At 40.8% G+C, this 13,384-nt stretch overlaps 1 protein-coding gene across 2 annotated transcripts; it reads left to right on the top strand.

The window, feature by feature from the left end:
* Positions 1 to 6,209: 6,209 nt before the first annotated feature.
* Positions 6,210 to 11,566, top strand: mdfic2 (MyoD family inhibitor domain containing 2). 2 transcript variants are annotated; one of them, XM_077014056.1, is made up of 4 exons: positions 6,210 to 6,442; positions 6,562 to 6,650; positions 7,839 to 8,027; positions 8,843 to 11,566. In XM_077014056.1, the coding sequence occupies exons 2-4, from the start codon at positions 6,566 to 6,568 to the stop codon at positions 9,097 to 9,099; spliced, it is 531 nt and encodes a 176-aa protein (XP_076870171.1). In that variant the 5' UTR covers positions 6,210 to 6,442; positions 6,562 to 6,565; the 3' UTR covers positions 9,100 to 11,566. The 2 variants fall into 2 exon arrangements, with proteins under 2 accessions (XP_076870171.1, XP_076870170.1); XM_077014055.1 differs by having other exon boundaries at positions 6,210 to 6,650.
* Positions 11,567 to 13,384: the final 1,818 nt, after the last annotated feature.

Below are 13,384 nucleotides of genomic sequence, written 5' to 3'. Positions count from 1 at the left end.
TTTCGGGTACACATTTGTGTAAGTAAAGCACTATGGTATTATAGTGTTGAACGGTGTATGGTTGTGAAGAATGACTGGGGCTGCTTACACTGATTATATATGCGATGGTGCTGAGATGATCTGTTGTGCCTGTAACACAGTGTGTGCAGCTGGTCTGTTCCCTCACTTTTGAAAGTGAGGTTAAGTTAGTGCCATCGTGCAAGCACTACTGCATGAAGATAGAATAAAAAGACCAGTCGTGCGATGAAAATGCAACGTTTTTTTTAACGCATAGTGGCAATATCCTGCCTTGGTGCAGCCCCAAGCATTTGATACACTTCAGAATCAATGAGCTGGGTACTTTTCAAAGACAAAGGCCCAATTAATAAGCGAAAATGTCGAGCGTGAGCCTGGGCGATGAAGTAACTAACCCTTCATTAAGCCACGAATGGGTATGATCGCTTCTCCAGATAAAGATTTAAACAGTCTCATTAATTGCAGTCATTAACGTTGGAGCCTTATCGATTTAAGCACTGCAACGGGTTAAAACGATGCTTTGTGCAAGAGTCATTCTGCCAGATTAGCCCCCGTTTCGCCTCTTGACAGAGTGTAATCAACAGATTGTTAGACATGCATTTCATGGGCCTGCGACCACGTCTGACAGATGGGGTCGAAGGGAGCGTCCGTAATCCATCCATTCCTACAATTTATTATCGTATTATAATTGTATACACAAACATTGTAGTGATTTAGGTGACGCGGTGGAAAGATGAAATCCGTTTATATTAAAAGGGTTGCTAACCCCCGAAACACGCAGGCAGCCGCACCTTTCAGCCACTGCTTTTAACAACATGGTTATTGTTTTATTGATCAGAGCTTTATTACAGATATGACACCCGTGTTATGTGTTAATCGAACAGCAGATAATTTTCCGACACATATTTTATGAGATTATGACCGCAATCAATTTAATAACTATTATTTTTTTTCCCTGCTCCTCCACCACTGATTTCAATCTTGGCGAGGTTTGTGGTGGAGAGGCCCATTCGTCTTGTGGCATTTGTCAGTCATGCGAACACAGTGCACGGTGGCACCGTCCATGACCCGGGAGGAGAGACGGTGGCTGGGACCGCTCGCTCTGCTCCCCTTCATCCTCTTCCTCCTCTTCCTCTTCTTCCTCCATCTTTTGTTCTGGGAAGTGATGTCACTGTCACCGAGCCTATTCATTAACATGTAATACCATCTCTCCATGCTGAAATGTTCCCCATTTATGGGAAAATTATACAACGTGAAAACCTCGGTTCATGTGTCATTTTTCAGGAAAAGAGCCTTTGGAAAACGGGTAAAAATCCACCCCCAGTAGTGCCACTGCATTCTTATTTACACAAAACAGTTCCCCTGCAATTATCCAAGTAGATATCGTTTGGCACTTAGGCAATTTGCTTCAGCACTGTTTTACCCATCCAGAAAATACCATATTCACACGAAATGAGAGAAATATGTATTAGACTATATCTGGATTTACCCTCATGTCCTTCTAAGGAACACATTTGCTGAAAGAGGCAAATTTGTATCAGAAGAACTATTAATTAATTTGTTCATCTCATTTCCAGTAATTGAAAGATCTGGAATGCCATTAGCTCTGATAATAAAGATGGTGATACTTCTCACCTACCTGAGCTCATGGGGAATGCTTTGCCCTCAAACTCTTTGGTGGCATCGTCAGCAAATGTATTCTTCGGCACAGACCAGCAGTTAAGAACTTTTGGGTTTGTCAAACTCATTTTCAGCCTTTTTGAAATCTTCATAGCAATTATCTTCCTGCATAATCAGTTTCAAGACCCTTGGTGTCCGCAGGGTCTCGGAACGTCCTCGAAATAATTGTTCAGTGGGCAATTTGAAGTTGGGTGGAAATTGCTTAATAATCAGATCCTAAAAAGTCAATATTTAGTAGAGATAACCAAGTTTGAGATGGGAAGAGAGGCTCATACAGCATGTGGCCTTAATATGGACCGCGTGGATTATTCTGCAGCTGGTAATGAGCGGATACAGTGACATTTATTCTTCTTCACACGGAAACTGTCCGACATCTGTTATCAACCTGAGGTCACGTAAAGGTTTTCTTTAGATTACCTAGTAATTTGGTAGCAATGCTCCTTGTCTGCAAATATGAAATATCTCAATATTTAAATATGTCAATAACAGCATACCTGCAAGTGTGAATTTTGAGGAATCGAATATGAGGCATATTTGTGCAAAACAAATGACACCTATGTGCAGCATTAGCTATGAGTGTCAGCCAGTGTACTATTGATATCACTCAGTGAGTGAGATCAACTAAAACTAAAGCACTCAAGATAACAGTCAGGAGAGAAACCTGCACCCATATGGGAATACAGAAAAACGCTAAACTTATGGATCTCAGCAATAATGATGTTTCAATAGCAAACTGCAGCTGCTGTCAGATACCTGGAAACGGATGTAGTGGAGAGATATCAAATCTATAAGGTAGAGGAGGGGATTGGTTTTGAATTTGTCCCAATTAACCTTGTAATGAGAGGTATCAAAGGCCTTATTAATGATAGTAATGAGAAAGATGAATTGACAATGTACAAAATACAGTGAATGTAGATGAGCCCCCAGCATTAGTGTTTGGAGATACTAGATCTTAGAAATCTAGGACAAAAGAGATCCTTACTAACAAAGCCAGATACATGGAAATACACGGCTAGCATTGTGTTACCCTTGACTCTTAAAGTATATATGAATCACAGGCCTTATTATCCACATGACACCATCTGGGAGCGTTCCTTTCCTGGGGACTACTTAAAGCATGACTCGTAATGTGCTTTAGCTTAAACCCAATCATAATCTGTCTTGCGCAATAACAACAAGACTATACTTTAGCCAGAATGTCTGATGTCATATCATAATTGCACTAATGGTAAAAAGCTTTTTTCTTTTTTAAGACCACCTGCAATTAGTCACTTTAAACTGCTTTTTTTTCTGCATATAGAACAAAAGGTCTATTTAAGATGTTTAGCCGCTAGGATCATTCTGTCAAGCTATTTCATGCCGATATCATGTTTCTTACAATTACTATTTTGACATGGAAATATAAATGATATTTAATATAAATAAACAAATGCAATGAAGAATGAATGGATCAATGAATTATTACATCAAAGAATTAATAAATAAAGGCAGTATTGTACCAAAATATACTATAAGATGTCACAGCAAACTCAGATGACTGTTGAGTCTTAAGGCCAAAATAATATCGCCGTTGTCAGGAAGATCAAGAATTCAAAAATATTCATCAAGTGTGATCATTCTGACATTGACAGCTAATTAAATAAAGAATATAGTCAAATGGACTGCCTCAAACCAATATAGGGCTGGTGAGATATGAACAAAAGCAAATCAGAGTTAATAGAAAAAAAAATCTATTTAGTCATTTACGGGGTTGAATAACTTCCAGGGTTTTCCAAAGCCCCCTTGGATTATCTTGGGAAGTCCCAAGTGAGGAGATTGCCTTAGGAAACCTGCACTTTCTTTGCTATATAAAGAATCCCCTACAGACTTAACTCATATACTGTTAAGGTCCCTTCAAATCAAATTCCCTCTTTTCTCATATTTCCATGATATTCTTTCCTATTGTAAAGTCATTTATCTGTAGTCTTAATTGAAAATGTTGATATCTATTTTCATTGTCAATATGACGTTTTTCATATTCACATTTTCATTGTGAATACGATTTCTTTTTCACTCAAAGTGTCAACTTGAGGTGCCGAGGACTATCACGGTGGTATAGAGATACGCTGGGTGTCCTCATACACACGTAGTTAAAACAGCATAGAAAAATGAACGACACAAATGCGCTGAGCTAAAGCAGAAACCCACTGATGACTGATGGGAGAAGATGCAGAAGATGCAGGAGACTCAGTTATGGCCACGCAAACTTGTCGACCTCAACATGTTCCCATGTCTGGCACTTTTACTGACTTATTTGGGGTTTTATTTGACCTACGTTGTTCTCTCGTCATTCAGTTTACAGTCTCACCGATACCTGCCCATCCTAAGAGCTGCACTGAATATGACACCTGTAGTGTAACTTTATTCAGTGGTGCCAAACTGGTGCCAAGAACGTATAGTAATGTCTACAGCCTACCACCACCTCTGTACAATAAGTGAAAAACTGGCCTCTAATAAATCTCTTCATTTATAATAAAAATATGAACGGCTATCACTTTCAGTACAGAAGTAAAGGGCATAACTGTGACTCAATTACTGTTGCATGATTTTCATCCGTCTTTTATACAAATGAATTAATCCATTTTTGTCATTACACATAACATATTTCATTACTGCAAGCTAAAGAGTTGGGTTAAACTATAAATCATTTAGAGGCGGAGGAATCCAATTGCTATGTAATTAATTAGAATCTGGATTTGGAATGTGACACCATGGAAGCACTATGGAAGCATATTTTATCTCTGCTGTTGTCTCAAGGTGAAAGAGAATGTCAGAAGTCTATCTAAGATATCCATTGTATGCCACTGCTATATTCTGCAAAGCAGGGATCTTGGCACAGATCTATAATAAGTGCACACCCACACACATACCAGCACACACACACACACACACTCACACACACACACACACACACACACACACACACACACACACACACACACACACACACACACACACACACACTGTCAGAATATGTAGAATATGTATGCAGGTAATGATAGCACAACCATGAAGGTCAGTAGCAGGCCACAAAAATGAACAGACATCATTGTGCGCTGTTAGAGCTCATTTGAGTATTCAATAAATACGTGAGTCTTCAGTCTACGTTTGGAGATGGCAAGAGACACCGCAGTCCAAGCAACTAGTGGAAGATCGTTCCACCATCTTGGAGCCAGGACAGAGGATAGTCTTGAGTTTTGTCTTCCGTGAGACATGTGATACACGTGTACACAAAAAAACTGTTGCAGTCGGACCTAATGTGACACAGATGCACACACACCTCAATTTTGAGTACTGATATACTTCAGAAAGTAAGGTAGATCAAACAGCCTGATAAGCAATTATTTGTTTTAATCACATGCTATAGAATCATGTCCTAGTTAGAATATGGGATTCAAAGCTGGAGAATTGAGACATGATCATTAATTTGATACCTGATTTGTTCACCTGCCTTGCTTGACTTGAACAAACGAAAAACTTAGAGCAGGGCAAACCAAACGCAGGCAGTGTAGTTGTACTCCAAGGATCTGGGAAAAAATGGCAGTTTAGGATATCAGTGGAATACATACAAGTATTAGCAATATCATTACACAGAACATCTTAGGGAATATTATCTTGAATTGCATGGCTGATTTCTTTGAAGATAATCCTCATACGAACACAGAAAATTCTAAGTGGCTTGCACAGCCTGTTTATAATGTGGAACTTTAGACCAAAACACCTCGTCACCGTTTATGACCAAGGGTTGTAAAGTATAAACACTTAGGTAATGTAAGGCATGATCTTGACGTGAGATTTGTTTATACTGTAAACTGATGGAGGATTTAGCCATGCTGTTTCAGGATTGGATGTGTTGTTATACAGGCATAACACTCAGAAATGCTCTCAAAACCCTCCCACTAATGTGATTCTAGGCACATTCGGCTTGACCTAACAGCCCTAATCTGATAGATTTCCTATTGAATAAAACACTGTAATGCTCTTATAGTGCTGCTCGGCATTCGTATTTACAAAGCACTTCCCTTTGAACAAGGCATCTGCGCCCTGCTCTGACAAACACACTCATGTCTTAATTTTTCAATTAACCAGCCTCTTGTTCTCTAAACATATGCAAACACAGCAGGGCATCCTTAAAATGCAACACTAATGTGCAGACTAATTAGAGTAAATTGGCAGGCTCGTAAACTGAGAGAAATTTGAATACAGCTCAGTATCAATCTCTTCTTGTTGGTTAGGCTTTTGATATTCAGCGCATGCAGTTACTGCTCATGTAATGATTTGTAAACTATTTAGGTTTGTGGACACTGAGGGATGCTATCCTGCATGTGTGGGCATTGCAATAGACTGCATGTGTATTGACAGTAAAGACGTGGTGTAAAAGTTGCTGGTGCTTATCTGTGGGTAAAACACTAAAGACGTCATCGGAAATGCGGGGTGTGTCGAACATGCATCTCCATCAGATGTGATGAGGGCACCTGGTTTGTGTGTCAAATGCGGTCCAGATGATCCCCTTTGTGTACGATGTTGTTATATCAAATGACCAGATTAAAACCATTATATCTGTTTCGTCCAGCGGAGACTAAGCCCGTGTAGTATCAGCGCTGCAATTTCGCGACGTGGAAAACTTGGTGAGATTTATCGTCGCGCGCAACGCAAGATATCGTCATGAAGCGTGACGTCCTGTTATTCATCTGCGAGTAGTTTCACGGTGAGCCCTAGAGAGTTTTGGTCAACGCCACATTACTACATTTTTAGCGGTTTTTTGTATAAAAATTGTTTATAATGTTTATACTTTCTTCATGAGTCGTTTATGTTTATTGTGACGAGGCACATGGAGGCAAAAAAATCAAGAAGTGATGAGGTAAAGGAAAATGACTTCACTGAGACCCGGGAGGGACCCTGTGTGGTTCCAGATGGTAAGTTAGGCTGTTTGATACACTGTCTAATATAGTCCAAGACTTATGCACGAATACAAAAGCTAAGTTTTAGTCTAGGCTTATTTTAAATCCGGTGTCTGAGGTGCGTCTTCGTAAACTTGTGTGGCAAAGTTGTTATGAACTCTGAACTAGTCTTCCCAGAGTTTTATTTCTTACAATCCCTTCATTTACACTCATTTGAACTCTACAGTCTCTCTCTACAGTCTCTTTTAATGTGTGTAATGTGTTCTACAAAAAAAGTCTCAAAAACTCAGTGTCCTAATCATCATTTTCAAATTATTTTCTGTTACCCTCAGTATGCAGAAGGTTACCGTGTACTGGTACCACTGGTTAGAGTTACACCTCTGAGACTGATACTGACCCAGCTCTCAGATAGATTTCAAGTCTGCAAATGCACAATACGTGTATGTTCACAATACATACCTCAGAACCTTGTGAGCAAATGACTTTTTACACACTTTTCTTAATTATTCAGTTTAAGGGGGAAAATAAGCCAATACAGCCTAAAGCCATTTTCATTTATCTTTCTCTCATTCTCTTTTATTTTGAACTAACAATGCAGATTCCTGTATGGAAAATATGTCCTGTGTGTTAATTAATCATAAGACATTAAATGTTAAATAAAAGAGAGAAAAAGAACAGTGAATAATTCATTGGGGATAGGTGGGCGAAAAACAAACAGGCTAGCTCTGCCAAGCCCATAATTCATTAATAGTTTGTATTCTGATCTGTCCATGAAAGGCGGATTCATTATTGAATGATTTCTGGGCTTTGAGGCCAGTAGGTGAGCAGAGATATATTTCAGCTTGGATTTGGCCACCTTGATTTTTAAAAAATCAACTTTGTGGACAAAACATTTGCTTGAGGCTATGTTTTGAGAAACTTTGTCTGAAATGAAAAAAGACTTTCACATTAGATGTGGACGGGTTTTTTGTTTTCTGTTCACTGAACATTAAGAAATTGTTTTGTTGCAGACAGAGAAAAGTGTCCTGGTTGTTTTTTATAGAGGCCCGTGATCTGCATACCTTTCTGTTTGCCCTATAGGTCGCCATTTTCTGTGACCGGGGAACAATTAGTAATTGTAACCAAGCTTTGGTGTAATTGGAACTTTACTATGTTCAACATCAGATCTGTTTGTTCTGTACTGATGAGATAACGTGTTCCCAGAATGGCCTGGGGAGAAGGTGACCAGTGCAGCCCCAGAACGCACTCAGCAGAGACGGTCTGAGCTTGATCCTGGGGAGAACAACGGAGATGTGGAGATACGTGGATCCACTTACTCCTTATGCTCTGTTGATAAGTACATGACTGAGTCGTCCTCAACGAACTCCTTGACGCAGTCTCAGGACGTTGAAGGTGAGCAACATCGTTTTTTTTACAGCTTCTAGGACAGGGAACCCAACATGCATTGTGATGTTTCATGTCAGTACATGCCAAAGCTCAGAAATGTACATTAAATAATAAAACTGTATTAAAAAAATATTATATATATATATATAATTGCAATAATTTAATCTACCCTTCATTATCTAATGATAAAGATGGACCTTTAATGAAAAAAGAAAAATAATCACTAATAAAGATGCTCTGTAATTGATTAGGTCTCCAAACAGCTCCCAGAGTTCTTTTCTCCTCGTGCGGGATATGGAGGAAAGGGTGATTCTTTAAATTATGCATGTGTAAAGAAAAGCCATGAGAGAGACCACAGGCTTTTAAAATGTTATAAACAATAGGTTCAGACAGGCACCAGGTCATTAAGGCACTCTGAGTGTTTCTTTCTGCAAGTCAGAAGTTAGGCGTCTTTAAGGAATGCTTTTACGTTTTATTATGTGTGGCAATGACCTTAGAAGTTTTTATCTTAAGTGTTGTTCATTGGAAACATTCTCTTAACTATTTAATTATGCTAATGTCAATTAAGGCTATATGACACTTCAAACTTTCAGTGTTTGTGATAATCTTATGTCATAAACAGACATATAGACATATGGAAATAATACAGAATTCTACTAAATCCAACCCTTTGAGCTAACATCAGTAAACATTAAGCTATAAGCCAATGTGCAGAACTTTCCTTTAGGACACACTGAAACTGCTTACTTTAACAGTCATGAAAAAGGAATTCCCTTGTTATTTATTTCCGGCAAATCTTGTGATTCCTTCTTGTGTGTCAGATGTCTGTGCAGTGGCTGTCCTCAACTGCCTGTTCTGCCGTCTCTACGATCTGTGCTTCATGCTACCTTACACGTGTGGGAGAGTGGCTGTCCACACCTGCCCTTCCTGCCGGTTTCTTTTGGCCCCTTTAGAGCCGGCCCACAGCAACGACTGGAGCTGCCATTGCAACTTGGATTGCGGCCTGTTCGACGCCTGCCATGAGACGGGCGAGTGTCTGGAGCTAGCCATGGAGATCTCTGAGATCTGTTACCGCTAACACGCTAGCAGGGGTGAAGGCAGCACCGAAAGACGACGAGCCTTCGCCGAGGCCCCCGAGTCCGTGAGCTTGGCCCTCGCTTCATCGACCGCCAGAGTGTCTCTCGGACTCTCTCGTTGGTCTCGTAGCAGTGCGCCAGTCCGGTTTACTGCCGAGTTCAAACACAAGCAGCTGCTCGTCGAAAAAGTTATATAAACATCAACCTTGGATGTAGTAGTACAGTGTCGGTTAGTGAAGTAAGCTTTTCTAAAAAAGAACGTGCAGATTATAGTCTCGAATCTCATAATGAATATGTTCTAGCAGGGTGAGTGAAATAAGGTGAGTGAAATAATGAGTGTATGAGGGCCCACAAGGGGTGATAATGTGTATTCAGCACCTGAGGTAAATAAATCCTAGAAAATGTATGGGATGTGTTGTATGCTAGGTCCTTGAGGCAGCCTATGGCAGTTTTGTCACAAAGTGTGGCTTAGAGGGGCCGGGCCTCCCAGTTCCCCTTGGACAGGTAGCCAGTTTCAGCTGAAGTACTGTTGTTAACACAAACAGCTTGAGACATTGTTTGTAAGACACTTGTCCTTCTAAGAGCCATCAACCTTTGTTCTTTGTTCAGGAAGAGTGCTCACTTGAGTGCACGGTGACAGCTCGCTAGATCATTTCTGGGCTCTTGTCATATAATGGGGGAAGCAACAATCGTTCCACTGTGGGAGTGTGTTCCTGTGCCATTCACATGTCCATTTCAGTGAGGGGACCAAGTTAGGGGACACACTGCGCTGAAGTATTATTCTGCTTTCTCAACTTAAGCTTTTGTCTTCTAGTATCCAATAGTGACATGAAAAGTATAATCTCGCTGCTCAAACAACCAAACTGCATCATTTCAGTTGCCATGGTATCTGGTTGAGTATTTTCTCCAGGTATCATTGTAGTACTGAATACTGATTTCAGTGTTCAGTACTCGCATTTTAGAATTTAGTAATGGAGTTAGTAGGAGTAAAAACATACTGCATGAAAGTAAAAGTGCTGAAAGTTATTATACCATCTTACACTGTGCTCAGTGATTTGGTTATAAACAAATTCTATAACTAGTTCTTGCATGAAACAGCACGTTTGTGACGGTCCATCCTGTCTTTCTGATATAACTTATTTCCAATGTGCAAAAAAAAAAATGTTTTGATGTTTTGTCAGGCACCACCTGACTGCCTCCCCACCAGACTCCACTACCACCACCGCACTGCATGAAATTAGGGAGTGTTTGGTACCGTCTAGCCTACTGATGCATGCTCAGGGTGACGGGCCCTGGCCGCAACACGACGGAGCTCAGTTTGTATTCAAATTGCTTATCGCCAGAGTAATTATAAAACCAAGTTAATATTGTGCCATAAAAGCTATTGGTGGCCCGTTGTGGTTTTTCCACACAAGTCATGCCTGTGCAAACAGATGTTTGGTTAAAGTGAAAACATCTGCATGTCTTAAACATTTTGGATCTCTGTCAAATTTCCTGATAGCCGTGGGAGTCGCATGGGCTGTTTAGGTTTTCTAATGGTTTTGCATATGGTGCAAATGTCCCATCATCTGCTCAAAGAGCTTATTTCAATATGTCCATAGACAGTGCAATGTGCAGTCCCTAATTGCTTCTGTGGGACTTGTCCTAGTACATCACAGTTCACAATTTGTAAAGTGAAACGGTACAATATCATACATGGGTCCATAGACATAGTTTTGTGCATTTGAGGTTATTCTACAGTGGTTCAAATGAAAGGAGACGCCGCTTAATTTGTATCACTGTTTCACTGACAAACACAGTCTTCACAGGGCTGCGTGTTTACATGTTTCTCTTTCTCTGCTCTATAATTAGACATTTCTTTGTTGTTCATCCCTCTGTTCCCCTCATTAATGAGGAACAAGACGAGGCTTTCCTCTGAAGCCCACAACACTAATACAATCTCCCATCAGTGACGCTTTTTTTTTATCCAGCTACAAGCAGCCCTCCTGTGGGGCAAAGCTCAATGAAATATTAACATCCAGCGTTTAGAGCCCTTTGTTGAAATGCAGCAGTGGTGTCAACACCAGACATGGGCTCTGCCCAAGCACAGTCCCACAGCTCACACGCTTCGTGTCCTTAGACCCGTCTGACCAGTTTGTCCTAAATGGGCTTTGTGCATTAATATTTTCTGCATTTTCACTGTGGTTGTGGGCCAAGCAGTGGTAACGGTCGAGCCCAGTTGAAATCAGCGCTGTGAACTGGAAGTGTGTCTACACAACCTTCTGGTGCAGAGAACTAGTGCAGTTATTGTGGAGGTAAATGCTAATTGTAGTGTTATTGTTTTTCTTCAGAACTGTGATAATCAGACAATAAATAAAAATTGTCTCAGGTTAGTGTTACTAAGAATTCCATGATGCTTAAAATGTTAGAAAATGCTACCATTATTAATGTACATGATGTATGTGTATGTTTGCGTAATAAATGAATGAAAGAATTGATCCTGTGATATTGTGTAGTTTTAATAATAACTATAAGATATTTTGACAAAAAATGCATTATCAAGTTTTTATTTCATACTTTCACAAAAATGAACATTAAACAGTAATTTTAATAATACACTTTTCAAGAAGTAATTTCAGTTTTGTAGCGTTTATAGAAATTTTAAATGATCTCTATTACTTAGAGGAAATATTACGTATTTGCTTCGTGTTCTAAAATGTTCATGATCTAAAATTTAACTCAAAGGTGACACACCTCATTAATTAACAAACGCCCCTTAACAAACACCTGATACTGACTTCATTAGTACCATCAACTGCAAAACTAGGTGCTACAGCTTTGAAGATTTTTTTGTAAAAAATGTTTGTAGCTGTTTGTAACTGGAAGTTTAGTAAAGCAGTTTGTTCTCCCTGTAAAAGATGAGAGATTCATCAGTTCTTGGTAGTGGGCTTGTGGCCTAATCTCTTGATTGTCACGATTAGTCGATTCCTAAGTCAGTGCTAAATGTCAATGAACACCTGAACATCTGATCATCTGATCAAACAACAGTAAACCCAGAGCATAGTCCATTGCGTTAAGGTCAGAGCTAAATTGACAGCATCTCCCAAGATTATTTGTTCCTCTGAAAAACCTGTTCCAACTTGGATCACATTATCTGGGCCATCAGAGAGGGTGAGTGTCAATTACGTGCACAATCAAAGCCAGAACACCCCCCTCACACACTCTCACACACACACACACATACACCCAGCTAGAAGACTACGATACGCGCCTTTGGGCTATGCAGACTTGGTAGGTAATCCCCACTGGGTGCTTTATAGCTGGCCTCTGGGCTTGCATTAAAGATACCTTTCAATCACCCAATGATCCCCATCTGAAATGACAGGTTATTTTCCTCTGTGTCCAATTAATAACCTCATTTTAACAATTAACAGTGGAAGTTCTTTGAAAACCTCTATAGACCTTTGTTGGTCTGTAGGGATTGGCAGCTAGTGATGCCATCCATTGCTGTCTTCACTATATCTTTAACAGACCAAAGCGAGGCTCTTAAGTTCATTCCCATCTATGCAGGTGATGAGACCCCCACCCTCGTCCAGGTGTTGCCCTATCAGAGGTCTGAATCTGCCCCCCCTGAGTGTGGGGCAGGGAAAAAAGCAGGGCTGGCGTTGCGGGGGGGGGGGGGGGGGGCGTGAAATGATGGAGTACAGTACACCATCTCTATGCCCCCACCCCCTGTGGAGGCAAGGAAATTAAAGAGGAGCACAGCAGGAGGAGGGAAACAGAGGACGGAGGGGGGGTCGGAGGTGGGGGAGGTTGATTTAAGACTGGGGTTTGGGAGTTGGGGGTGGAGCTGGGGAGTTAATTACTGCGTAATGAGGAACGATTTATTGTGTTCTTGTTAGGCACATCGGATCGGAGAAGTGCAGTGTGCAAAAAGTCTTGGTGTTCGCGCGTCCCCGTTAGCGCTTGGCAGTAAACGTTCCAGGAGTTGGTCTGCAGCTGGAGCCTCCAGAGTGGGAAGTGACTGAGACGTCCCATGGCCCCTTATGGGTGCTGGAGCCACCGGAACAGCCTTTTAGTGTCCGTCCCCGGGTCAGCAGGATCGACTCTGAGGAATAATGAGCGCTGCATTAGTGGAGTATCGATCCCACACTCTGTGGCCTCTGCTGTTGAGTCTGCTATAACTCCTGACGGGCACCTCTCCACCCCCAGGACATCTCCACCATCTCAGACTACAACCACAGCCTGTTGGTTCTGTTCTCCTGCTTTTGTCTGAAAGTTGGTATTTCACGTGGGAACGTAACAACT

This window comes from Brachyhypopomus gauderio, chromosome 8 (genome assembly GCF_052324685.1).
Source record: "Brachyhypopomus gauderio isolate BG-103 chromosome 8, BGAUD_0.2, whole genome shotgun sequence".
NCBI lineage: Eukaryota > Metazoa > Chordata > Actinopteri > Gymnotiformes > Hypopomidae > Brachyhypopomus > Brachyhypopomus gauderio.
Note: the sequence above shows the minus strand (reverse complement) of the source record. Positions and strands in the feature narration are given on the sequence as shown.

Coding starts and splice junctions, on each gene's coding strand:
- mdfic2 (XM_077014055.1), top strand. CDS start 6,545: ATGTTTATTGTGACGAGGCACATGGAGGCAAAAAAATCAAGAAGTGAT. Junction 6,651..7,838: donor ACCCTGTGTGGTTCCAGATG/GTAAGTTAGGCT, acceptor ACGTGTTCCCAG/AATGGCCTGGGGAGAAGGTG. Junction 8,028..8,842: donor GCAGTCTCAGGACGTTGAAG/GTGAGCAACATC, acceptor CTTGTGTGTCAG/ATGTCTGTGCAGTGGCTGTC.